Source organism: Dreissena polymorpha, chromosome 5 (genome assembly GCF_020536995.1).
Source record: "Dreissena polymorpha isolate Duluth1 chromosome 5, UMN_Dpol_1.0, whole genome shotgun sequence".
NCBI classification, from domain to species: domain Eukaryota; kingdom Metazoa; phylum Mollusca; class Bivalvia; order Myida; family Dreissenidae; genus Dreissena; species Dreissena polymorpha.
The window spans coordinates 30,108,713-30,135,067 of NC_068359.1; the positions used below are offsets into that span (position 1 = coordinate 30,108,713).

At 33.0% G+C, this 26,355-nt stretch overlaps 1 protein-coding gene and 2 long non-coding RNA genes across 5 annotated transcripts in view; 2 read left to right on the forward strand and 1 right to left on the reverse strand.

The window, feature by feature from the left end:
* LOC127880866 (prestin-like) overlaps positions 1–26,355 on the reverse strand; it is a 97,752-nt gene that overhangs the window by 53,807 nt on the left and 17,590 nt on the right. Inside the window, exon 1 of one of the 3 annotated variants that reach the window (XM_052428336.1) lies at positions 24,574–25,089. The exons of the other annotated variants lie outside the window; for them this stretch is intronic. Within the exon in view, the coding sequence (XP_052284296.1) occupies positions 24,574–24,592 (19 nt within the window). The 5' untranslated portion in view covers positions 24,593–25,089. Of the gene's footprint in view, positions 1–24,573; positions 25,090–26,355 lie in introns of those variants that run through there. 3 annotated transcript variants of the gene reach the window in all.
* LOC127880867 (uncharacterized) lies at positions 3,834–6,746 on the forward strand. Its single transcript, XR_008049794.1, has 3 exons — positions 3,834–5,353; positions 5,675–5,865; positions 6,202–6,746. It is a non-coding gene; the product is annotated as an uncharacterized LOC127880867 (long non-coding RNA).
* On the forward strand, positions 14,953–17,741 carry LOC127880869 (uncharacterized). Its single transcript, XR_008049796.1, has 3 exons — positions 14,953–16,412; positions 16,733–16,922; positions 17,258–17,741. It is a non-coding gene; the product is annotated as an uncharacterized LOC127880869 (long non-coding RNA).

A 26,355-nucleotide genomic window follows, 5' to 3' on the forward strand; every position in this document is an offset into this window, starting at 1 on the left:
TTATTAATCTCAGCGTAATTGTCGATGATAAATAAATAACAGTATGTTGCGTGGATCTCAGAATGAAGGAACATTAAGGCATTGTTAGGTACTGTACACAAGAAAAGACAACTATTTAATTACTTAAATGATTTCCAATTATATATTTATTTTCTGTGGATCATAAACAAGAGAAATCATTATAAATTGTTAACTTAAATATTGTTTTAACTAAAGTAAAAACGAAAAAAGGTGATTTCAACGCGGCTTAGCCAGCTTAGAGCGACTTCAAGTGTAAAATGTACGGCTTATAATACAACAACAACATTTCTAATACAACATATATTGATACGGGGAGAAATGTGAAAATTGCAATTAACATATAAGGGCCATCTTGTCATAAATAAGCAAATGCATAATATGCTAAATGTTTTCAATTCGAATGTTCGTGAACAGCACCGTAATACCAACATTTCATTTTTTGATTGTAAAATGTAACAGGTTCGCATTAAACATAAATGAAATAAAATTCATATTAGACTATCTGTTAATGAAACCACGAAATTAGGCCTGTATTAAATTATGGTTACAATCAAAATTTAATTTATATCTAAATAAAAAAAATCGGTGTCTTTAAAAATAACACAATAAAACAAAGATCTAAACATTTTTAATAAAAAAAAAACCCATCATGATATGGATATGTCATTTGCATTTAATAAAAATATTTTCAAAATTATATATGAATAGCCACCGGGTTCACTGTCAGACGGTTGAATACAAGTTCAAATTCAATATGAAATAAATGCTCATTTTTACAACGGATTTTTCATCAACTCCCTATATAATATAAGAAACGTTTTTGATAGTCAGTCTGCCGTTAACTCATTTATTTTGATTATGCCATTTCTCTCAAAAGTATTTATGATTGTATAAACGTTTTACAAAGCAGTTTAGTTTAGTGTGCGGCTTTAATAATTTATATTATAGAAAAGGGCATAATACATCATTAAAGTATAGAATTTCCCTCACGTAATCCGCTATAATTGCGATCTGCTTGTCGGAGTTTTCTAATCACTAGACCACGTGACTATGTGGGCGGAGCGATCGATAATTTGGCGACTGGTCAATTGTTAGCTTTCAGTTTACTCTCAAAGTTAAAACGTCTATCAAGATAATAATAAGAAAATGGGATAAGACAAACATGTTTTCATGAATATGCTATAGTGGATCTGTGTATAATCAGATTCAAATGCATATATTGTTTAATTATGTTTCTCATGTTTTACAGTTTATTGAAAAAGTATGACACAGAAATGGACATTGCAAGGTACATATATCAATGTAAATCAAAGTAAGTTAAATACGTAAATTACCATAAAATGTGTTTATTTTTTATGTTTTCCACCACTACCTCTGATGTGATTTTAATACATGTTTCTCCCAAAACCAGTTTTAAACGGAACGTTTTTGCCCTTTTTTTGCCAAAACTGTGCGTCAAAATGCCTTTTTTGAAAGTAATGTGCCATGCCCCTTTTCCCTCCTGGGAAAAACACTATGCAATATGAAATTTTGTCACTGATTTCCGACATATTCACGGATTTATTCGTATACCTTAAGATATCTACACAAACTGCAAGCAAAACTGTCTTTTATGAACTATAGATTTTTGCAAATGTATTTCAATAACTTGAGATATTTGCAAAAATAAAGTTCTTAATGGTGTGATTACATTCTGTCCAGCCCGTGTGTACCCCTAAAAACCCAATTGATTCTGCATCCTGATTAAATCACTGCAACACCTGTCCAGTTAAAAGTAGGCCTGTACTCAAATGAACTTTTGTAAACAGCTATGTTGCAACAATAACACAATCATAGTCACCAAGTTCGTCTGTAGCTGGAGGCTGCTATTAGTATTAGCCTTCCATCAAATACCCTATTGAATGGAGCAATAGAAGGTAATTGTAAACAAACAACAGTACGTTTAACACCAGTTATTACCTGTTTTAAGTTGATCAGTTTTAGCATCAACACCCAACTTGACCCTTAACACTAGAATGAACATACCCAATTAATTAAAAAGCAAACAAACAACATGTTGGACACGGGTTATTACCTGTTTAAAGTAGACATGTTTAATTGAAACCTGCAAAAAGTTAAAAATCTGCTGACATGACGTGATTTCATTTTCGTTTAAACAGCTTAAGCCTCACAAGAAAGTTTTCTGTATAAATAAATTGGAATGTCATAAGTCAGTTTTGTATAATACAGTAACTGATATTAAGCAAGTGTTTTGTTAAAAACAGTGTTTTTTTTATTTATACTGTAAATATATGGTTCATCATTTTGCCAGTGTTTCCACTGAATGTCCCTTGTCTAATCAGTTGCTTGTAATTATGACAAAATTGTCTAGATCACATAACCAGTATTTCTATTTTATTCCAATGTAATAAATTGTCCATTTTGTAGCCAGATGTTGGCAATACAATGATATGTCAGCATATTACCATATCTCTTAACCCATTACCACTTAGATACGTATTTTGGCGCATGAATGTAGTCTCTTAGAAAGTTATATTTAATATAAGACCTTTCTTGCTAGATTCAAGTTTTTAAGGATTCATTTCAAACCCTTAGATACTGATGAGCAGCAAACAGTATAAAACCAGAACTTGCAGGCTGTTCTGGTTTTATGCTGTTTGCACATAGCCATTTAAACTTTGCTTCTGAGTGGGAAAGGGTCAAATCATGCCATTTTGCTTCCATATCAGGCAGTCTTTTTTGTTCCCAGATGCTGCAAGCTCATTAGAAATTGTTTGATAATCAATGCAAAATTGAAAGCCATATTGTTTTGATCATATTGTCAGTATATAATTGTCATTCAAAATTCGCTCATTATTAGTTTATAGACTGTCAGTGCAATCCCAGAACAATGTCAGAACGAGTTGGCAGGCACTATTATTATATTAAACGGACCTGTTCACGATTTTGTAAATTGACAACATTGAAAAAATTGTTTAAGATTTGCAAATTTTGGTTGTAGTCATGTTTTTTGCGAGGGAACAATAATATCGAACATTTACCATGCTTTAACATATCCATTTTATGCATCTTTTGATGATTTTGACAAAAAGCTATGTAGAACACCGTTTGATGTAACATTACCATTACCATACCTCTTTGCCTTGCGGTTTCAAAGGGAAATTGTTTTAGTTTTCACTATATTGTAACTTAAAAGGGACAAAAGTAACGCCCAGGGAAGAGCCAGTTTTGAACCCATGGGGCGCATGATTGTTAATTTTTTTAGTTGGTACACGACCATGTTGAAATGATATTACATGCCAAATACCAAATTTCCGGTGACCCCAATGGACAGGCACATGATTTGGTAAAATTGTACAGGACCTATAACATAAGATGTTACATGCCAAATACCAAAACTCTGGGCTTTGCAGTTTCAGCAGAAGAGATTTTTTTTAAATAGTTTTACTATAAACAAAAATTGTACATTGAGGGGAAAAAGTTAACCCAGGGGCGAAAAGCGGATGGGTTAATAATAATGACCCCAGGGACAGGATTTGAAAAAAACTTTGTAGAGGACCACAATCCAATGTTACACGCCAAATAACAAACATTTCAGCCTTGCAGTTACAGAGGAGAAGATTTCTTAAAATTACACTATGTTTTAACCCCATGGTCATGATCATGATTCAAACAAAGTTGTTAGAAGACCACCTTTATAATGATTCCAAATATTACACCTCTAGGCCTTGTCTTTTAAGAGAAGATTTTAATATTATTTTATACAATCTTGTGTACCCTTGGGCATGGCTATCTTCAAACCCAGGGGCATGTTCTAACAAACTTAGTAACAGCCCTTGTCAAAAAATAACCCACTTTCATACCAAAACACACTTAAACCAACATAAAACTGTGTTTTTTCTGAGTTTTTCTTAGCGGAAGTTGGTTTTTGCTAATAAAAGTGAGTTTTATGTGTGCTAAACTGTGCTTAACTGAGTTTAAAGTTGGTTATTTTAAGAAGATGTGTGTTTAAGCGAGTTTTTTTCTGTAAGAAGTCGGTTTTTTTGTGTGTCAAAAGTGAGCCTTTTTATTTATGAGTTGGTTTATGTGTGTTTAAGTGTTTCTTTTTGTTTTATAAGCGAGTCTTTTACAACAGAAGTTGGTCTTTTTTTTAACAGAAGTGGGTTTAAGCGAGTTTAACTTGGTCTTTTTGTAAATAAGTTGAGAGCTGCAACGAGGCTTAAAGACTCACTTTAACACACTTTTCAACAAGTTGGTCTTTTGTTTATTAATATAACTCATCAATGAAACAATAATTCTTCAACTGGGTCTTTGTTTGATGTTTATAGCCATAAATAAAACAAGTCAATTGTAAAGGGGCTTTTTTTACAGCTTGTTTGCCATTGTCCCTATTGTACATTTGTGTGCTCCCCATAATTTTTAGGGAATATTGGATGAAAATGGCTCTTTCAGAACATCACAGGTTCACAGATGGACAACAAGTATCACTGACAAAAACTATAACAATGGTCAAGCTTAGTTTTATACATGAAAATGAAAGAGTTTGTGTTTCACTTTGAATTTTTATCTTTATGTTTGTTTTTATTATAAACAATATCTTATGATTGTTTTATGTCTTAATTTTTTATTTTTTTTAAACAATCTCATATGATTGTTTATATTTGTTTAAAACAGTATTTACTTGTTAAATCTGCATATTTAAATAATTATGGTATTGGAAACATTATTTTGGAAATAATCTATTTATTTTTGTACATAAGTTATGCAAGATTTTGATATTTGCATATGATACCATCATATCCATTTTCTTAATTTGCAATAAAATAATAAAATGCCAAACATGACCTGTGTTACATAAACTGTCAACAAAATAACAAGACAATACCTAAAAACACCCTTATTTCACACCACTAACAATAAACAGATAACAATCTGTCAGGCACTCAGAGCTAAACAGGGTACAGATTATCTAGGGGCAGATAAGGCTACTGATGGGGTTTGCCTAGAGATAAGGCTGTGTGGAATAAGATATAAGGCTTTTGATTGGCTATTGCACCGAGGAAGTTATCTTTTTGAAAACAACAACTTTTGAAAAACAAGCTGGTGTCAGCAATTGAATATTGAGCTAAATTTAATTCAGCAACATTAATATAAAGAAGTGAAAGACTTATAATGGTAGTGTAAAATGTCTTGAAATTCTGTCAGCATGAAGTATTGTGTGATGAAAACAATGTGTTTTTTACTGCAATGTGGAAATCAATAATAAGTTGGTTGGAAAGGAGGTTGAACTGCCTGTTGTTGTTTTTGGAATACTGAAGAACAGTTTTAACAGGTTTGTATTGTCATTTCTTCACCCCTTATTTTATTTAGTTTATTGAATTAATTATGATCTTTATCATATTTATGTATTGTCACTGGGAAATGTAAATGGATAAGTTATTGTATTGCAATTTAAAGGATAAACAACACATTTTGAAGCAAAAATAGATAAACTTACACATGAAAAAGTGTAAATGTTGTGTACAGTGAATAATTATGGTTGTGTTTCATGGTTATTGTCATCTAAAATTTTATTTATATCTATTTCTGGTTATTACTGAACGGATTTCTTTCCCTCATACTTAATTAGAACTTATATATTTTAATTTTGAAGGTTAAACTCTTGCCACAAGGCAAAATAGACATTGATGGGAAGATCCTTTGGAAAGAATGTGCATCATCGCCTGCCTGATGTATGGACTTTTAAACCTGGTTTTTATCCTGCACAAGCTGGCAAACTTGAGGGGATCAAGAGTGGGAAAACCTCGCCCTGTCCTTGACCAAGAAAGCTCGATTTGTTGAGAGGTAAACTATACAGGTTATTGCATTTACAATGCCACCAGACCACACAGCCAAATGAGACCACGCATCTTGGTACATTTTCAAACTGCATTTTCTACCAAACCCAATTTCTTTTAATAATTGATGAAAAGTGCTAAGTCACATGTGATCAAGGGATTAAAATTTCAAAAATAAACAAACAAAAACAACAAGCAAATAACTTAAATTTATTATTATTAAAGCAACAAGATTACCATAACAGCAATATTTCATAGTTAAGTGGAACGAAAACATAACCAATCAACATGTTTGAAGAATGCCTTGCCCTTTTGAAAGTGATATGGTATTAATCCTTTGCAGATCAACTGGCATAAGAGATGCTCAAGAGGAGAAGGACACAAGCAGCATCAATGGTACATGTCACTCCAGCGCCTGCTTTCCAGGTCTCTACCAGCTGCTTTCCAGGTCCCTCCACCAACCAAGATCAGGTCTAGGTCCCTGCACTGGCTGCTTTCCAGGTCCCCTAGCGGTCAAGGTCTCTCCAGTAGCTGCTGTGCAGGTCCCAACACCGTATGCCGTAGGTCCCTCCATAAGCTGAAATCCAGGTTCCTCATTCCACTGCGGTTCAGGTACCTCCAACAGCTGAGATCCAGGTCTCTGCAGCAGCTGCGGTCTAAATACTCCACCCGCAGTGGTCCATTGCGGTCAACCTTTTGCTTTAAAATCTTCCATAAATGTCTATTATTGTATAATGTATTGTAAAAATAATCTGTTTGTATTAATTTGCGGTGTACTATTTTTGTCATATAAACATAATTTTTGTACACATTGTGTTTTTTCCCTTTTAACCACATGGGGCTTATAATGAACTGTTGTAATTGCTTCACAAAAACCATTTTTTCTAGAACATATCAGTCCAAAATTATTTTTTTTCACACTGCAAAATCCCACAAAAAGCTCACAAAAAACCTACTTTCTAAAAAAAACTCACTAAAACACTGTTAAAACCCACAAAAATCAACTTACCCAAACGCACAAATTGCTTTTGTTTTTTTCACAGATAAAATACTGTTAATAACTAGGTTTAAAGCGAGTTAAAAGCATGTTTTCACTGTGAAAAAAACTAACAAAGGCGTGCTTTCAGCTCACTTTTCGCTCACTTAAAAACCGTGTTTAGCCTGCTTATAGCTCACATAAAAAACACACTTTTTACCCACTTAAAACCAACTCCACAGACAGAAGTTGGTCTAAGCATGTTTAAAAAACCTCAAAAAACCAACTTGTAGAAAATCATACTCACTTTAAACCCACTTAAGATGGTTAAAAAACCCACTTTGTTGGTTTAAAGCGAGTTAAACCAAGATTTAACTCAGAAAAAACCAAGTCGGTAAGCTAAAAAACCCAGTCGGTAAGCTAAAAGCATGTCTGAGAAACCCGCTTTTAGCACAGTGCAAATACCGCAGAGTTAAACACAGATGCCTGAAAAAAACTCACTTTAAACCCACTTAAGACGGTTAAAAAACCACTATGTTGGCTTTAAGCGAGTTAAACCAAGATTCAACTCAGATAAAACCAAGTTGGTAAGCAAAAAGTGTGTTTAAAAGACTCGCTTTTAGCTCGGTGCCAATACCGCAGGGTTAAACCCAGTTTAAAACTGGGTTATAACCGGATTTTGCTCACTTTTTTGACAAGGGAGACCACTAGAATATGTTGCACATCTAATATCCTTTGTGTGTTTTTTAGATTGCATTGTTAAACAATTTAAAAAACTTTGAAATAGGGTCACCCAACAGTAATTGCTGTTAAGTTTTGTAAAAGTCTGATCAGTGGTTTAGGAAGAGAAGCTTATAGCTTTATAGGTGAAAAGTTAACAGATGCATGTATAAACGCACAAACAGACGACAGACAAGCCAATATCCATCAGGTTCCCCGTAAAACACAAATGTGCTAAGACAAAATAAAAGCATACAAAACTGTGAGGAAAAAAAGATGCCAGACTTATATGGCTTTATTTATTTACATTTTAAATCGCTCGTGACAAATTACTGTTTACCAACTGGCAAACACCGAAGGCTCCACAGACTTTGACAGTCATAAAGAGCAATCATTCTGACATGCCAGATTTAAGAGGCATTAAAACACTTTAAAGCTTTAAAATGACTTCAAATATTGTATAAATGTGTCTTGTTCTGAGAAAACTGGGCTTAATTCATGTGCGTAAAGTGTCGTCCCAGATTAGCTTATGCAGTCCACACAGGCTAATCAGGGACGAAACTTTCCGCTTTAATGGTATTTTTAGTTTCAAGGAAATCCCTCCTTTCCAAAAATCAAGTTAAGGCGGAAAGTGTCGTCCCTGATTAGCCTGTGCGGATCCTAGGCCTTTAGCATTCTTGAGTTATCATCCAGAAAACCTTTTACTGTTTCCAGTCACTATGACCTTGACCTTTGACCTAGTGATCTGAAAATCAATAAGGGTCATCTGCCAGTCATGATCAATGTACCTATGAAGTTTCATGACTCTAGGCCTAAGCATTCTTGAGATATCAACCAGAAACCATTTTACTGTTTCGAGTCACTGTGACCTTGATCTTTGACCTAGTGACCTGAAAATCAATAGGGGTTATCTGCCAGTCATGATAAATTTACCTATGCAGTTTCATGATCCTAGGCCGAAGTGTTCTTGAGTTATCAACCGGAAACCATTTTACTGTTTTGAGTCACTGTGACCTTGACTTTTGACCTAGTGACCTGAAAATCAATGAGTATCATCTGCCAGTCATGATCAATGTACCTATGAAGTTTCATGATCCTAGGCTTAGGAATTGTTGAGTTATCATCCGGAAACCATTTTACTGTTTCGAGTCACTGTGACCTTTGACCTTGTGACCTGAAAGTCTGCCAGTCATGATCAATATACCTATAAAGTTTCATGATCCTAGGCCTAAGCATTCTTTATTTATCATCCGGAAACCAGTTTACTGTTTAAAGCAGAATCCTCCATAATACATGTAACTGCCTTGCATCATTTCGATGCAAATGTTACCAGAAAGCTACATCTATAATAAATTTTACATAGTACAAATAAGAATTAAATCACATAGTACTTGACTAAAATGTATACTAAGAACAATTTGCTGATGCACATACTTGTATGCCCAAACAAAATAACCCTGTGCTTATTTTGACCCCTGACATTTTCCAGAACAGGGTAATTTGACTCCTGGTTTTCAAAATCGTTTGAAATCTCTGCAGCTATCTTTCAGAAGCTGACTCAATTAAGTTATGCGACATCACAATCTGACCCTTGACTTTTAATTAAAATTACTTGATTTACCTTGTAAATAAGGCATGCCACAAGCTGGAACTAGTAGTGATAATGCAAATGAATTTCAGCAGTACATGTACATGATGCTCCCTCTAATTCTACCTGTTACATGTACATGATGCTCCCTCTAATTCTACCTGTTACATGTACATGATGCTCCCTCTAATTCTACCTGTTACATAATGTCTGCATGTGTATCTCTGATGCTCCCTCTAATTCTACCTGTTACATAATGTCTGCATGTGTATCTCTGATCATGAAAGCCTCTTTTTGTAACGCTGTCATTTTCTATAAACTATGAAAATAACATTAATGTGATTAATAATTTATAATAATTTTCATAATAATTTAAATAATGAAATACACTAAGAAGTACCAATAAGTTTTAAACATGGTTCTTTTGATTTCAATATTCTATGTTGTATTTGATTTTCCATATATGTGAAAAACAATAATTGTTTACTTACAAACATATGTGTATTTATTTAATATTTATTTATTTATTTAATAAGCAATTATATGTATCTACATACTGTAAGAATGTTAATAAACCAAAAGTAGTGGGGACAATTTGTTTTCTAAATATTATCGTATTATTGACATTTATTACATGTACAAACACTTAAAATTTGAGATCATGTACATGCAGAAAATAAAATTAAAATATTGCACATTTGTAAGAAGAAAACATTATTTTATACACAATATCACTTTCCATACAAAAATCATATGAATATGTAATTGTAACATTCCCATTCAGTGCAATCGTTTATACTCTTCACAATGTTAATCTATGTATGATAGTAAAAAATTCAACTGCAACCAGCCATCAGAAGATTACAACTCAACTGGCTCTCTATTAAAAGTTCAAAAACCTCGTAGAAAAGTGGTAACATGTTTACATTAATTAAAATCTACAATGATCACAAAGTGCAACAGTGCATGTAGAACAAACAATAATGAAATAGAATATATACATGTATATATGTAGTATCACATGAACATCAACATAACAGAGTTTAAAATTTGCATAAAACATGACAACATTTCTGCCTCAGATATTTTTGTATTGTGATTAATAAGAACATAAGGTGCTTAGAACAGCAAATTATTAAACAATGATAGTAAACAGACCTGTTGGGTGAAATCAGTCTTAACAAAATGCGTAATAAAATGTACAATTAAGTGAAATTTCTGTTCCTGAATATAATGTACACTCATGATTAGTCTCATGATCTCTTTAAACAAGATGGCCATTGGCCCTAAGGTGCTCACTTAACGATTTGCAGCAAGATGGCCATTGGCCCTAAGGTGCTCACTTAACGATTTGCAGAGAGTCGAGTTTAGAATAATTAAAGATCTTTATGAAACATACATATTCTATTTCTAGGCACATTTTAAATTTTTGATTTGGCTAAGATATAATTAGTAAACAAATGTTCTGACCAAATTACAGAAAGATTTTAATTGACATGTGACTTTGAGAGTGTAAACAAGCTTTCTCTTTAAGTTGACCAAATGGCTTTCAAGTCACATGACCCAGTTTCAAACTCAGCTGGGACAAATATTCTGACCATGTTTCGTGAAGATTGGACAGTAAATGTGGCCCAAAATAATAAGCAATGTTTCATTGTAGCAACAGAAGGAAAACTGCCCCGCCCCCTGGTGGCTATATATGGTTTTTATCAGACAGATTTTTTTTTTACTAGGCCGAGATACTATTAGAACACCTTTTTTGACAAAGTTTAATGAGGATTGGACTAAATATGTGACTTCTACAGTGTACACAAGGTTTGACAATAGCCATATAATGAGAACTGCCCCACCCAATGGCGACCATGTTTTAAGACAAACCACAACCATGTTCGAACACAGCTTACACACCATAAGAACAAAATTATCTGACCAAGTTTCATGCGGATTGGACTAAAAATGTGACTTCTTAAGCGTTACGAAGTTCTTTCTTTAATTTGACACATTAATTCGGTATTAAACAAATTAAGACATTGAAAAGTAACAGTCAATAATATTTTGGTACAGCTTTTTTTAAAGGGCTTAATTATATAAGAATATAGGGATAGAAACGTTTTTGAGGGCAAGATCATCTGCGTGCGCTCGAAAAATCCGTTCTGGAACGGATTTTGAGAGTGCCCGCAGATGATCATGTTCGAGAAAATGTGTATTTTCGCTATTATTGCATAAACAAATCACACATACCAAAGTAAATTAAAATAACATTTGTGTTTTACATATGCCTCACTCGGTCATCATCAGAAATGACGAGGCGGTTTTTGATTAAAAATGTGTTTAAACAGTGGATTAATGCAAATTTGAAATGTAGCAGCACAAAGTAAGAAATGAGGAATTATTTTGGTTTTCTGGTCATGACAATGGAATATATGGTCAGAATAAGTAATTGTTTTCATAGATGTTTCTTTCGTACAGATCTATCTTATTTCGTTCCAACTAAATTTTCTAAAAATTAATACTGGGCCGTGGCAACATATTGTCACTGACATATTTCAAGCATCAAGCAGAAATGTTGAAAGTATATAAACAGTTAATTTACAGCAAAGTCTTTTGAAAGTGTTGAGATAATAACCTTAACTTCATTGTCCAATTTGTCGTTTCAAATAAAACAAGAAACCGTCGGAGAATGGTGATGCTCCCCAAAGGTTTTTTTTTCACAATATTGCACTATATATACAGATAAAAGGAAACGTCTGGCACAGTAGTTGGGGGGGACAATAATTTTTTATAGAAAATTTCACAGGCCATAACTCTGTGAAAAATCATCCCATCAGAACCCAATGATAATATGCACATCTCCTCTTGGTAGTGAAGCTTCCCGTAAAGTTTCATCAAATTCCCGTCATTAGTTGCTGAGAAATAGCCCGGACAAAAAAAAATTGCACGGACAGACAGACGCACACACACATGCACTGACAGACGAAGCGGCGACTATATGCATAATAAAGCTGTTGTCAAGAGAGCGCAGATGGTATAATTTGAAAAGTGGATTGAAATATTCATCGCCTTTATCCCTGCATGCATGAGGAAACTGGTGCTTATTCAGTTCCCCATTTATGCTTGGAAAGTTGTCGAAGGCTGGAGTTATTAACAAAGTTCATAATAAGATAGATAGAGTTTATGCAATAATATACAAAACAGTGTTTCTTTCAGGAGGGCAATTAGGTTCATTGCACAGTAAATTCAAAAAGGCATTTTAACACAAATTTTATGCCAAAAAAATGGCAAAAGTAGTGCAAAACACTGGTTTTCAGGGAAACCTTCAAGTGCGTTAGTGGCAGTTTGGGGGAAAACATTTTCGAATATAAACAAACACACTGATTGTAATTGATGGGTTACATGTAAACTCATTTTAATTATTATTTATATGTGCACCTTGAAATGTCTTTTATTTCAGTTCCATGCAATCTCAGTAAACTGTACAGCGAGACAAACAAATCGTATTTTTCAGAGTTTTATATACAACTTTTTACCAGACAAAATTGTCTACATCTAATATTCCAGTGCTCCTTAATATATGAACAAAATCCTTTGTCATGAATTTAATATTTAAAGTCAGAAGAGCATAGATGCATGAACTATTTAAATTTTTTTATAGGAAAAACTATTTTTCCAGATTTCACTTACAACAATTTATTACTCCGCCAACCATTAAACAATTCTATATTTCATTTTTTGCCAATGTATAGGTTGTTTCTTACATTCAACAATATAAATTTGTCACTGTAATCGGAGCAATTAAGACATTATATCAGATCTCAACATATATTTGATTAAAAATTAGTATACCTTAAACGCCAGAGTGATATTAAGTCTGTCATACATGTAGCTATCTTGTAAAAGTTAAAATTAAATACTGTGAAGTGGTAACAATCGTTTATCCTTAAGTTAAAGCGAGTTTTATAGCATCGCATTAATTTTTTTATACAGAAAAAACTTCACTTGCATGATGAATAAAAACTCTAATAATTAAGAGTACAGAAGAAATAGTACCAGGACGTACAGTATTTATTCAAATGCAAATAGTGTTGTGCTGCACAGTGGAAACAAATATTCACTGTTGGGAAAACCCATAAATCTGATTGGTGCAATTAAGTCCCACATATTGCAAGTTTTCTTTAATAATCTTTTATTGACGTAGGTTGCTATTTTTAAAACTTTAAACAAGTTTAAAATACCTTTACTAAAAGTTTTTTTCCTGTCTTTGCAATCATGTAAAAATCTCATTTTTAATTGCAAGGTTTATGTGAGCGATTCCCTCCTCATCTATGTATATGTACCATGCAAACATAGGTTTGTTCTGCTATGAGTTAATTATAAACCATCTATCATTTTCACATATTTAAACAAATGTATGAAAACTAGGACGATTCGGAATACAATTGCTTCAAAGCTTCAAAAAGTGAGAATATGTACATTCTTAGGCCAAAATGCTTTCGTTAACAAAAATATGTACTACATGTGATTCATACTTGTACACAGTTTATGACAGCTGTATACAAAATAAGATATATTTCTTTTATAACTCATGATAAAATATGACATTTCTGCAGTGAAATAACAGCAGTGAAAAGAACAAATTGTTATTTTCACCGGTGAACAGAACAGATTTTCAGAACTCCTTTTTCTATTTTTAGATTATCATAAATAAATTTATATATATTTCTATGATTCACAAGTGAATTAAAATCAATATTCCAACGAATCAAACACATTTTCTTTTTATTTTATGCTTTTTTACCGTTTATTTACAATGTAAAAGAGTTTAACTGGAGAATTTCACTGGTATAATGACGTCATTTCGTCACACCAATGACGTCATTTTGTGTTTTGAAATGTATTGAGGCACGTCACGGGATAAAATTCCAAGAAAGGGTAACTTTTCAGCTGTTGATTATTCTCGTGATCATAGAAAAATAATATTTACACTCGTTGCTGCGCCACTCCTGAAAATATATTTTCTATGATCACTCGTGAAATAACAAACGATCTTACACTGACATGAACAAATATCCTCTATTTCATAAGTTTATGCTACATCTAAAATTCCTAACTTCAGCAATAGTAATGGCATATTGAATAATTTGTAAAACCTTGCAAGTGAAGTTGAACCTTACAAAACATTCTTTACTTGAATTAATCAGGAAGTAGATTAATCATTAGTTGATATATCAGGTTATTGCTATATTAGGCCAGGGCATTTTTTCCTTCTTAGAAAATGTCCGTGAACGGCCATTTCACAATTTTGACACGGGCATTTCACAAATCTAGTTAAGCCACTATACTTGACAAAAACGACCATTTTTAACTGTGAAAATCAGACTTTTGGGGCTTAAAACTGTCAAAAACAGCCATTTCACTATTCAAAATTTGATTTAATATTTTACATAAGCCAGACCAGATATTGACAGTAGTTAGTAGTTAGGCTTTTCTATGGTTTTAGATAGAGTGAACCAGTCAGAATATTGTTGATCTCAATGTAAGTGGTTATTTGTTGAAAGAAAGTGTCAAGACAATGAAAATATGATTTTAATGCATTATTTATAGACATGCAAGTATTAAACATGCTTTGACAATACTTATTCTGAACAAACTGAATTTTACAATTTGTACAAGTTCCCGACTTGTTTTTTAACAATTTTTAGGAGTTCCCGACTAATTTTTTCACAATTTTGAAAAGTTCGCGACTAATTTGTTTTATACCCTATTGTGATTGGTCACCCTTGTCAAAAAATAACCCACTTTCATACCAAAACACACTTAAACCAACATAAAACTGTGTTTTTTCTGAGTTTTTCTTCGCGGAAGTTGGTTTTTGCTAATAAAAGTGAGTTTTATGTGCGCTAAACTGTGCTTAACTGAGTTAAAAGTTGGTTAATTTAAGAAGATGTGTGTTTAAGCGAGTTTTTTTCTGTAAGAAGTCGGTTTTTTGTGTGTCAAAAGTGAGCCTTTTTATTTATGAGTTGGTTTATGTGTGTTTAAGTGTGTCTTTTTGTTTAATAAGCGAGTCTTTTACAACAGAAGTTGGTCTTTTTTTAAACAGAAGTGGGTTTAAGCGAGTTTAACTTGGTCTTTTTGTAAATAAGTTGAGAGCTGCAACGAGGCTTAAAGACTCACTTTAACACACTTTTCAACAAGTTGGTCTTTTGTTTATTAATATAACTCATCAATGAAACAATAATTCTTCAACTGGGTCTTTGTTTGATGTTTATAGCCATAAATAAAACAAGTCAATTGTAAAGGTTTTTTTTTTACAGCTTGTTTGCCATTGTCCCTATTGTACATTTGTGTGCTCCCCATAATTTTTAGGGAATATTGGATGAAAATGGCTCTTTCAGAACATCACAGGTTCACAGATGGACAACAAGTATCACTGACAAAAACTATAACAATGGTCAAGCTTAGTTTTATACATGAAAATGAAAGAGTTTGTGTTTCACTTTGAATTTTTTCTTTATGTTTGTTTTTATTATAAACAATATCTTATGATTGTTTTATGTCTTAATTTTTTATTTTTTTTAAACAATCTCATATGATTGTTTATATTTGTTTAAAACAGTATTTACTTGTTAAATCTGCATATTTAAATAATTATGGTATTGGAAACATTATTTTGGAAATAATCTATTTATTTTTGTACATAAGTTATGCAAGATTTTGATATTTGCATATGATACCATCATATCCATTTCCTTAATTTGCAATAAAATAATAAAATGCCAAACATGACCTGTGTTACATAAACTGTCAACAAAATAACAAGACAATACCTAAAAACACCCTTATTTCACACCACTAACAATAAACAGATAACAATCTGTCAGGCATTAGAGCTAAACAGGGTACTGATTATCTAGGGGTAGATAAGGCTACTGATGGGGTTTGCCTAGAGATAAGGCTGTGTGGAATAAGATATAAGGCTTTTGATTGGCTATTGCACTGAGGAAGTTATCTTTTTGAAAACAACAACTTTTGAAAAACAAGCTGGTGTAAGCAATTGAATATTGAGCTAAATTTAATTCAGCAACATTAATATAAAGAAGTGAAAGACTTATAATGGTAGTGTAAAATGTCTTGAAATTCTGTCAGCATGAAGTATTGTGTGATGAAAACAATGTGTTTTTTACTGCAATGTGGAAATCAATAATAAGTTGGTTGGAAAGGAGGTTGAACTGCCTGTTGTTTTTTTTGGAATACTGAAGAACAGTTTTAACAGGTTTGTATTGTCATTTCTTCACCCCTTTTTTATTTAGTTTATTGAATTAATTATGATCATTATCATATTTATGTATTGTCACTGGGAAATGTAAATGGATAAGTTATTGTATTGCAATTTAAAGGATAAACAACACATTTTGAAGCAAAAATAGATAAACTTACACATGAAAAAGTGTAAATGTTGTGTACAGTGAATAACTATGGTTGTGTTTCATGGTTATTGTCATCTAAAATTTTATTTATATCTATTTCTGGTTATTACTGAACGGATTTCTTTCCCTCATACTTAATTAGAACTTATATATTTTAATTTTGAAGGTTAAACTCTTGCCACAAGGCAAAATTGACATTGATGGGAAGATCCTTTGGAAAGAATGTGCATCATTGCCTGCCTGATGTATGGACTTTTAAACCTGGTTTTACCCTGCACAAGCTGGCAAACTTGAGGGGAACAAGAGTGGGAAAACCTCGCCCTGTCCTTAACCAAGAAAGCTCGATTTGTTGAGAGGTAAACTATACAGGTTATTGCATTTACAATGCCACCAGACCACACAGCCAAATGAGACCACGCATCTTGGTACATTTTCACACTGCATTTTCTACCAAACGCAATTTCTTTAATAATTGATGAAAAGTGCTAAGTCACATGTGATCACTGGATTAAAATTTCAAAAATAAACAAACAAAAACAACAAGCAACTAACTTAAAATTATTTTTATTAAAGCAACAAAATTACCATAACAGCAATATTTCATAGTTAAGTGGAACGAAAACATAACCAATCAACATGTTTGAAGAATGCCTTGCCCTTTTGAAAGTGATATGGTATTAATCCTTTGCAGATCAACTGGCGTAAGAGATGCTCAAGAGGAGAAGGACACAAGCAGCATCAATGGTACAACTACATGTCGCTCCAGCGCCCGCTTTCCAGGTCTCTACCAGCTTCTTTCCAGGTCCCTCCACCCGCCAAGATCAGGTCTAGGTCCCTGCACTGGCTGCTTTCCAGGTCCCCTAGCGGTCAAGGTCTCTCCAGTAGCTGCTGTGCAGGTCCCAACACCGTATGCCGTCAAGGTCCCTCCATAAGCTGAAATCCAGGTTCCTCATTCCACTGCGGTTCAGGTACCTCCAACAGCTGAGATCCAGGTCTCTGCAGCAGCTGTGGTCTAAATACTTCACCCGCAGTGGTCCATTGCGGTCAACCTTTTGCTTTAAAATCTTCCATAAATGTCTATTATTGTATAATGTATTGTAAAAATAATCTGTTTGTATTAATTTGCGGTGTACTATTTTTGTCATATAAACATAATTTTCATACACATTGTGTTTTTTTCCCTTTTAACCACATGGGGCTTATAATGAACTGTTGTAATTGCTTCACAAAAACCATTTTTTCTAGAACATATCAGTCCAAAATTATTTTTTTTCACACTGCAAAATCCCACAAAAGGCTCACAAAAAACCTACTTTCTTAAAAAAAACTCACTTAAACACTGTTAAAACCCACAAAAATCAACTTACCCAAACCCACAAATTGCTTTTGTTTTTTTCACAGATAAAATCCTGTTAATAACTAGGTTTAAAGCGAGTTAAAAGCATGTTTTCACTGTGAAAAAAACTAACAAAGGCGTGCTTTCAGCTTACTTTTCGCTCACTTAAAAAAAGTGTTTAGCCTGCTTATAGCTCACATTAAAAACACACTTTTTACCCACTTAAAACCAACTCCACAGACAGAAGTTGGTCTAAGCATGTTTAAAAAACCTCAAAAAAACAACTTGTTGAAAATCATACTCACTTTAAACCCACTTAAGATGGTTAAAAAACCCACTATGTTGGTTTAAAGCGAGTTAAACCAAGATTTAACTCAGAAAAAACCAAGTCGGTAAGCTAAAAAACCCAGTCGGTAAGCTAAAAGCGTGTCTGAAAAACCTGCTTTTAGCACAGTGCAAATACCGCAGAGTTAAACACTGATGCCTGAAAAAAACTCACTTTAAACCAGCTTAAGACGGTTAAAAAAACCACTATGTTGGCTTTAAGCGAGTTAAACCAAGATTCAACTCAGATAAAACCAAGTCGGTAAGCAAAAAGTGTGTTTAAAAGACTCGCTTTTAGCTCGGTGCCAATACCGCAGGGTTAAACCCAGTTTAAAACTGGGTTATAACCGGATTTTGCTCACTTTTTTGACAAGGGCAACAGCATGCAATTGTGAGCTGTTGAAATAACCAGCATCCGTCTGTATGTTAACTGATGCTCTCCCTTATCATATTGTATAACATTACTGTCAATACATAATAATAATTATGTTTCTGTTCATTCTTTGTTAGTAACAAACACAAAGCGGCATATACATTCATTTATTGAGCAAATAAGCTTTTTGATGTAGGTCATTGATCATATTATCATAGTAACTCTGCAATTTGGCTACTAGTTTTTTTTCTTCGCGCCAACGTAGTATTCCTCATTATTACACCTTATAATAAATCCATAATATATAATAAATTGAGTTGTAAATATACATATATATATATACCAAATAAGTCTTGCTTGATTAGCAGAAAATGATGGGGGAAAAGATTGAGGGTTGGTAACTTAGCATTTTTGAGAATTCTTACTTGCTCATTAAATTTTTCTTTATATTTGATTCGGGATGCACAAAACCACACAATAAAAAAATGCAATGATAACGGAAAATCAAAATGTTGCATTACAATTCGAAAACTTTAATACAAAATGTGCAAAAAAGACTAAAACATAAAATTGTCATTCCAGCACTGCACTCTCCTACATGTACCTAGTTCTGCCTCCATATTGTCATACTCATGCTTGTTTGTTGATAAACCTCCTGTAATAATGACAGCAGTCAACTTAAGCAATGTCTTAACCGTAAGTCGAGTTTTCATTGATTAGACGAATCTCATTTTAACCAATAATTTGGTCTAATTCAATATTTGTTTAGGTCTTACATTAGAATTGCTAAAATTACTAAGAAAAATTACTACCATGCATATATTCCTAAATGTGGAAAGATAATCACAACTTGAACTGTATGCAAACACATATAGAGTTACTGTACTTAGATCTGCGTTTGTCAAACTTTTAACCTTTAGTGTCTAAGGTTACATAACCCTAAACGGAAGTGTAATTTGGGGGGTTACATGCAGTCAGTTTGCTACTAAGCACCTTTGATACAGGTTCTGGTGCATAAGATTTTAATGTATTTGAAATGATAAGTTTTGGTATCAGTTTAAAGGTACATGTGTAAGTCACAGGGCAAAAGGCCTGATTTGTGCATTTCTTTGTATGTTGGTGGTTGCCAGCCTCAATAGTAGGGCATGGTGTTTGCCTTCAAATGGCAGTGCCGGAAGCTGTCAAAACCGGTGCATATGTTCTAAGGTAATTATTTTGAGTTTGGCGAATAGAATTTTTTCAAATGCAGTTTTTTTGTAAGCTTATGCAACCGCCTTTCCAGCCATGTATAGTGATATATTGGCTTATCGCTCGGTCATGGTGAAATTTGAGATCAAAGATTGCGAATTCTATATATAACAAAGAAGGAAATTAATTGGCGATGCGTAACCTCTAAGCAATATTTAAAGAACATTTCAAATAGAATTCAAGTTTTTAACTTAAAAGACATCAGAACACTGTATTATGTGAATTGGGAATAAGACATCAAACTGGGAATGGACATCATTTTGGTGATTTTCTCAAACAAAACTATTCATTTCATGATCTACATTTATTTTTGTAATATATTATCTATAATTTAAGCTTAATAAGCAATTTTCCATGACTTTTTCATTAATAGTGATTGTATTTTTATTATTTAAAGTGTATTTTTAAACCCGTGTCCATGCACGGCATGGACACAGTTCATTTTATGAGGATTTTTTTTTAAATTAATAAAAATCCAGTTTTGAAGTAAAATCAATTTAAATGATGCTATTATATATGCAAGTATCTGTTTTAATTATAATTTGTCAAACTAGATAAATACAACATATAAAACTGCATATTATGCACTTTTGATAAAACACAATTTATTTCCAAATTGATGTCTTATTCCCAATTCACATAATACAGTGTTTCAGTTATTTTTGTCATTTAACTTCACTCATGTACATATAACAAGCTCAGTGGTATTTCTTCGATTCTGATACCTAAGGACTACTCAAACAGGAAGACATCTAAGGGAGGTAAGCAATGGTCATCATTTATATAGATATGACAAGAGTAATGCTTCTTATCAATATTCTCTTTAGTTTAAAGTTATAACATGAACCAACAAGAGGCCCATGAGGGCCTAAATCGCTCTACTGGCTGGAATATTTAACAACATTGAGAAACAGTTTTAACAATTATTGTTTATGTCATTTTCATCAATTCAAAATATCAGTTCAATTACGATGATTTATGCCATATTCATTAAAATGATCTGATTTCAGTGCTTGATCATTATTTGTGTTGCTTAGTATGAGCATTATGATTGTTTGGAGTCAAAGGTTGGCCATATCATAGCATAGTATACTAAAACCATATATTTCTAATTTTTATGACATGCATCAGAGAAGAGAGTGAACAAATTCTGGACCGACTCATATAAAGTTTGCAAATTACTATTCTGAATGAAATCAAAATGGAAAATATTGCTGCGATAAGAGTAAAGAACATGGTGAGAAAAGGAGAAGTTACTCACTTCAATTACTTTTTCCCTTACACATTTTCAAAATGTAATCTGCTGCAGATACATTAAAATAATTCCTCGTTTTATCACTATGTTCAAAACAATTATTCAGATGCTATAAAGGACAAGTAGTATTCACTGATCATATCACATAACAAAATGGTTAGAAGGCTTTTGACTCATTACCAAACCAATTTCGGACTGACCCCAAAAAAGACGTTGCAGATGACTATTCAGAATATAGCCCCTTACAGCTGTCATAAATTTGGAAATAAAATTGCGGTACCTAGCATCAGAGGAAAGCTACCACTCTTTGATGTATGATTTCCAGGTTTTCTCAAATTCAAGAAATTATTGTGTACTTATTTCTCCGATACTGCTCATATTCAATAGGGTTCAAGTCCTCATTGATATAAAGATTCTGATACTGTGCACATTTGGAAATAATTGGATAAAAACTGTGGAATTATTTGCGTATACAAGCGGGACTTCAAAATTTTCTCATATTCAAGGGAAGTCATTCTGGACTTATTGCTTCGATATTGCTCTTTTTACAAAAGGGTTTGAGTCCTCATTGATACAAGGACACTATGCAAGTTTGCCAAGAATTGGATGAAAATTATGGACTTTATCACATAAAAAAACTGAATTTTCATTTTTTTCTCAAATTCAAGGGGAGATAATTCTGGAATTATGACTCCGATATTGCTCATTTTCAATAGTATTTGACTCATCATTCAGATAAAGACACTGTGCAAGTTGGGAAATAATTGGATGAAAACTGTGGACTTTATTGCATAAACAAGCCTTATTTCACAATTTTCTCAAATTCAAGGGGAGATAATTCTGGACTTTTTACTCTGATGTAACCCATTTTCAATAGGGTTCGAGTCCTCATTAATATAAAGACACTGAACAAGTTTGAAAAGAATCGGATGAAAACTGTGGACTTTATCGCGTAAACAAGAAAAAGTATAACGCACGCACGGACGGACGACGGAAACCACGCCATGACATAAGCTCTTCCGGCCTTCGGCCAGTAGAGCTAAAAATGCATTGTTTAACAGTCAATAAACAATGATTTGGATTTCTCAAACCAGTGTGGCAATCCTACATGTGGATTAACCCTTTCCCCATAAGAAGCAAAGTGAAAATGGCTTTTGCAAACAGCATAAAACCAGAACAGCCTACTTAACTCGCAGTCTGTTCAGGTTTTATGCTGTTTGCTGCTCATCAGTACCTAAGGCTTGGAAATGAAGCCTTCAAAACTTAATTTTGTAAGAATGGTATTTAATTAAATGTAACCCTCTAAGGGACTACAAATGTGTCAAAATACATGTCTGCGTGGTCAAGGGTTAACATCATACATGTACATACAAATCTTGAAATGTTACCCAATAGGTTTAACAGGACACGATTTTTTGCATTTAAAACCTCTTAACTGTGGGTCAGGAGCAATACTATTATTTAACTTGCATCTCATTGCATGAATTCATAATGGTCACAAAAGCAAAAAACAAATAGATTTTAAAACTGAAAACTGTACAAATCTCTGAAATTGAAACTATCAAGGGATTATAATTTGTAAGATGCCTTTTTCGATTTGAAAAAGGGTCAATCATTTCTGTGAGGTTTAGTGAAAATCAACCCAGCAGAAAAGGAGGAAACATAATTGTTTGAATGAAAAGTTTTCACAAGGCTAACGATGGATGCCACACCACTGACCAAAGGTGTTCTTAAAAACACTGTGCCCTTCTGTTATATCATGTCAGCCAAATCAGCATGCTACATGTACATAAAACCATAAAGCAAACTTTAAACCTTTAACTATTACGGTAATTACCTAACAGTTAAAAGTATTTGTTGCTGTTTTTTTTTCTATTCAACTGGTAAATCAGTACAGACAGTTAAAGGGACTGGCAACCACGACGACGAAGAAAAGAAAAGTTTTAAAATACCAGATGTTTTTACAATTATTAGTTTATATTGATTTAAATATCACGACTGGTATATTACATTACTTGAAAAAAGTTGTTAAGTTTTCATATTTTCAGTATATTTGGTAATAAATTTTACTGGGTATATCTACCAGGTAACTACCAGTTAACAATAAATAACGCCAGTAGATTGATCATCATCGTCACGTGGTAAACCCAGGAATGCATATTGTACATGCTTAGTGCATTGTATATATAATATATATAAAATGATCAATCTACCGGTACTTCCGGTACTTGCGTTGTGTATAGTGTGTATATCGTTATGTCACCTATTTTCGCGATGTACTTTCGATTTCACATCGCAAAATTTTATTATCGAATATACTGAAAATATGAACTTTTTTCAAGTAATGTAATATACCAGTCATGATATTTTAATCAATATAAACTAATAAGTGTACACAAATGCGGTATTTTACATTTTTTTTTTCTTTGTCGTCGTGGTTGCCAGTCCCTTGGACAATAAAATACTTATACAAACATACAACCACTTTCTGTTAATTTATATGAATATATGTATATGTTATGAATACCACATAGTTACCTAAGATACAAGTCATTTGCTTGTTTATTCTGAAATTAAGTCAGAGGATGTGTTAAAGGTGTTCCAACGTAATGTTTGGTTATTTTTCAGCCATTATTTTCTTTCCACTTTCTGTTATACGTATGATAACTTAAACATTACAACAACCATAGTCTAAAGTCTAAAGTGATAAAGGGGAGCCACAATCCGTAAAATGCATTTATTTATATTAATATTTGTTTTCCAAAAAAAATTATAATTAAGTTCGAACTATACAATTACAATATTATACATGTAGTAATAACGGTTGGATGTTCCATTATTATTATAACAAATGAAAAGAAAAAAAGATGTTTCAAAACGCGTATTTAGATCTACTAAACTTCTTTTTTTAAACGTAGGACTGCCGTACTGTTGGCCTAGATTAAGGATGAATAAATACATGTACCCTTTAATTTACACTGACCAAAAAAACAGTATAAACACAACATTGTGTTTTATTCATATTAAGAAAATATACAGCAGTTCTTTAAATATGTAAGAGGTTATTGTTTTAATTTTTATCAACAGGAATGTAAAAAAGTGACATTTAATATTAAGTTAATAAAAACTAAATAAAGCTATTAAAACTAATTTTATGGAGATAAAAAAGTACAAATCTTCTGATATCTTTTAATGTGACTGCCTTTCAAATAGTGCGAAAATATTTAGCAATCATTTTTAATACATGTATTATTGAACTAACTGTGAAATAAATTTACATTTGGTTTGCCTTCAATATTAGGGAAGTTTATAGAAAAAAAAGATATGCATTACCCGTGTATAGTTCATAGCAAAACAATGAGTTGTACGTATGTACTCATAAAGGCTCAGAGCATTCAAGAAGAACTAATAGCAAAACATGAATAGAAATGTTGAATTTTATGCTGGCGAGAAGATAAAAGCAGCGATTACCTAATCCGATTTCCTCCATTTCTTCTGTAGAAATTCAGTTTCAGTTCCTCCACATTTATCATGTGATGCAATTTTATTTTACAATTTCGAATCCCATAACAATATGCACAAAACATTCTTAGTAAGGTTGTTCAATGAGTTTCGGATCATGAATTCTTTCGGATCACATAAATACGTTACAAGTGGCTGTATTAAAATTTTCATTTTCTAATAAAAATGTAATCATGTGCTTTAACACTTGTACTTAGCTAACGGTACCCCTTAGCTAACCAATTAATTGTAGTCAAGGCCGTGACTGCGCGAGTTGCAGATTTATCTCATTTTCAAATATTGGGGTTATGTCTACAGTGACATGTCATCAATGATTTAGAACAACATTTCGCAAACTTTCATGGCGTCCTTCATACGAACTCGATATGATGTAAGACATATTAAAAAGTGAATTCATAAAGTATTAAGACGTGACTGCGGCTAATAGAATGACCTTACATGTAGGTTTATTTATATTTGTGTTATGTTAGGGTGATGTCCCTTACCGGAGCAAGCGAAGCGTTCCGCATACTATAAATAGATTAACGTCATGGTGTCACTCTGGATCAGCAGACGATTTATTTCATAAATCAATCTCTGGGTTAATAGTCGCCATCTTTCGAACTACTTTCAAAAGTACAACAACAACAATAACAGTAGAAGACAATTTAATTGCGAAAAGTTGAAAAAATGAGTACATTTGTCACGGTTGATGAGTGGAATAGTGTTATTTTCAACTGTGTATGAAGCATGTGAACTGGTAGTGGAATAACCGATTTGTTGGTGGAAATGGAATTTAGAAATATATCTAGTAATTCATCATCGTGTAGAATTATCATCAGCATTATTTCTGTGGAACCTTGCACTATTCAAAATACAAGTGTTTCATAGATATGGTGCTTTTGACATAGTTCACTAACCATCAAGACTAAAATGATTCATGCACACAGGTAAAGTAAATAATTGAATTTGTGCAGAATGTTTATTTTTTACAAATTATTATTTAATTTGACCAATTTATTTTAGATTGATTGCACTGAAACTCAAAGTCTAAAGCTTAGTAAGACACTTAAGCCAGTTTTCTGAGAAGAAACAATACTTGTTCAGAGTATAGCAGGCTCATGCGGCCTCTGGTTTATTTATTTGGCCTCGGCCTTTATCCTGGGTCGCTTTGATTTCAGGTGTTTAGCCCCCATATCAACAAGGCTCTTGACCCTATATGTAGTTATTTATATTGTTTAAAGATTTTGAGAACCCTCACTCGGTGCCAGTGGGGATAAAACAGGGACCTTCTTATAGCTAGAAGAATGCATCAAATATGCCAGCAACACTTTATAATCAATAACTTTATAATTGATGATTCTGTTCTTATAACTACATTACTAATTTACCAAAACAATGTGAAACACATTTTTATGCCCCCAAAGGAGGGCATATAGTGATCGCACTGTCCGTCTGTCTATCCGTCACACTTTGCATTTAGGTTTTGAAAAATGCTCATAACTTCTATGTCGCTTCAGATGTAACATTCATATTTGGTATGCATGTGTATATGGACAAGGCCTTCCCATACACACACAAATTTTGACCCCTTTGACCTTGAACTTAGGGTCGGCGTTTAGGTTTTGAAAAATGCTCATAACTTCTATGAAAGCGGTTATCGGGGGCATATGTCATCCTACGGAGACAGCTCTTGTTTTTGCTACTGTCCTCTGCACAAACCATGATATATCTGCATATATGCATCCAACC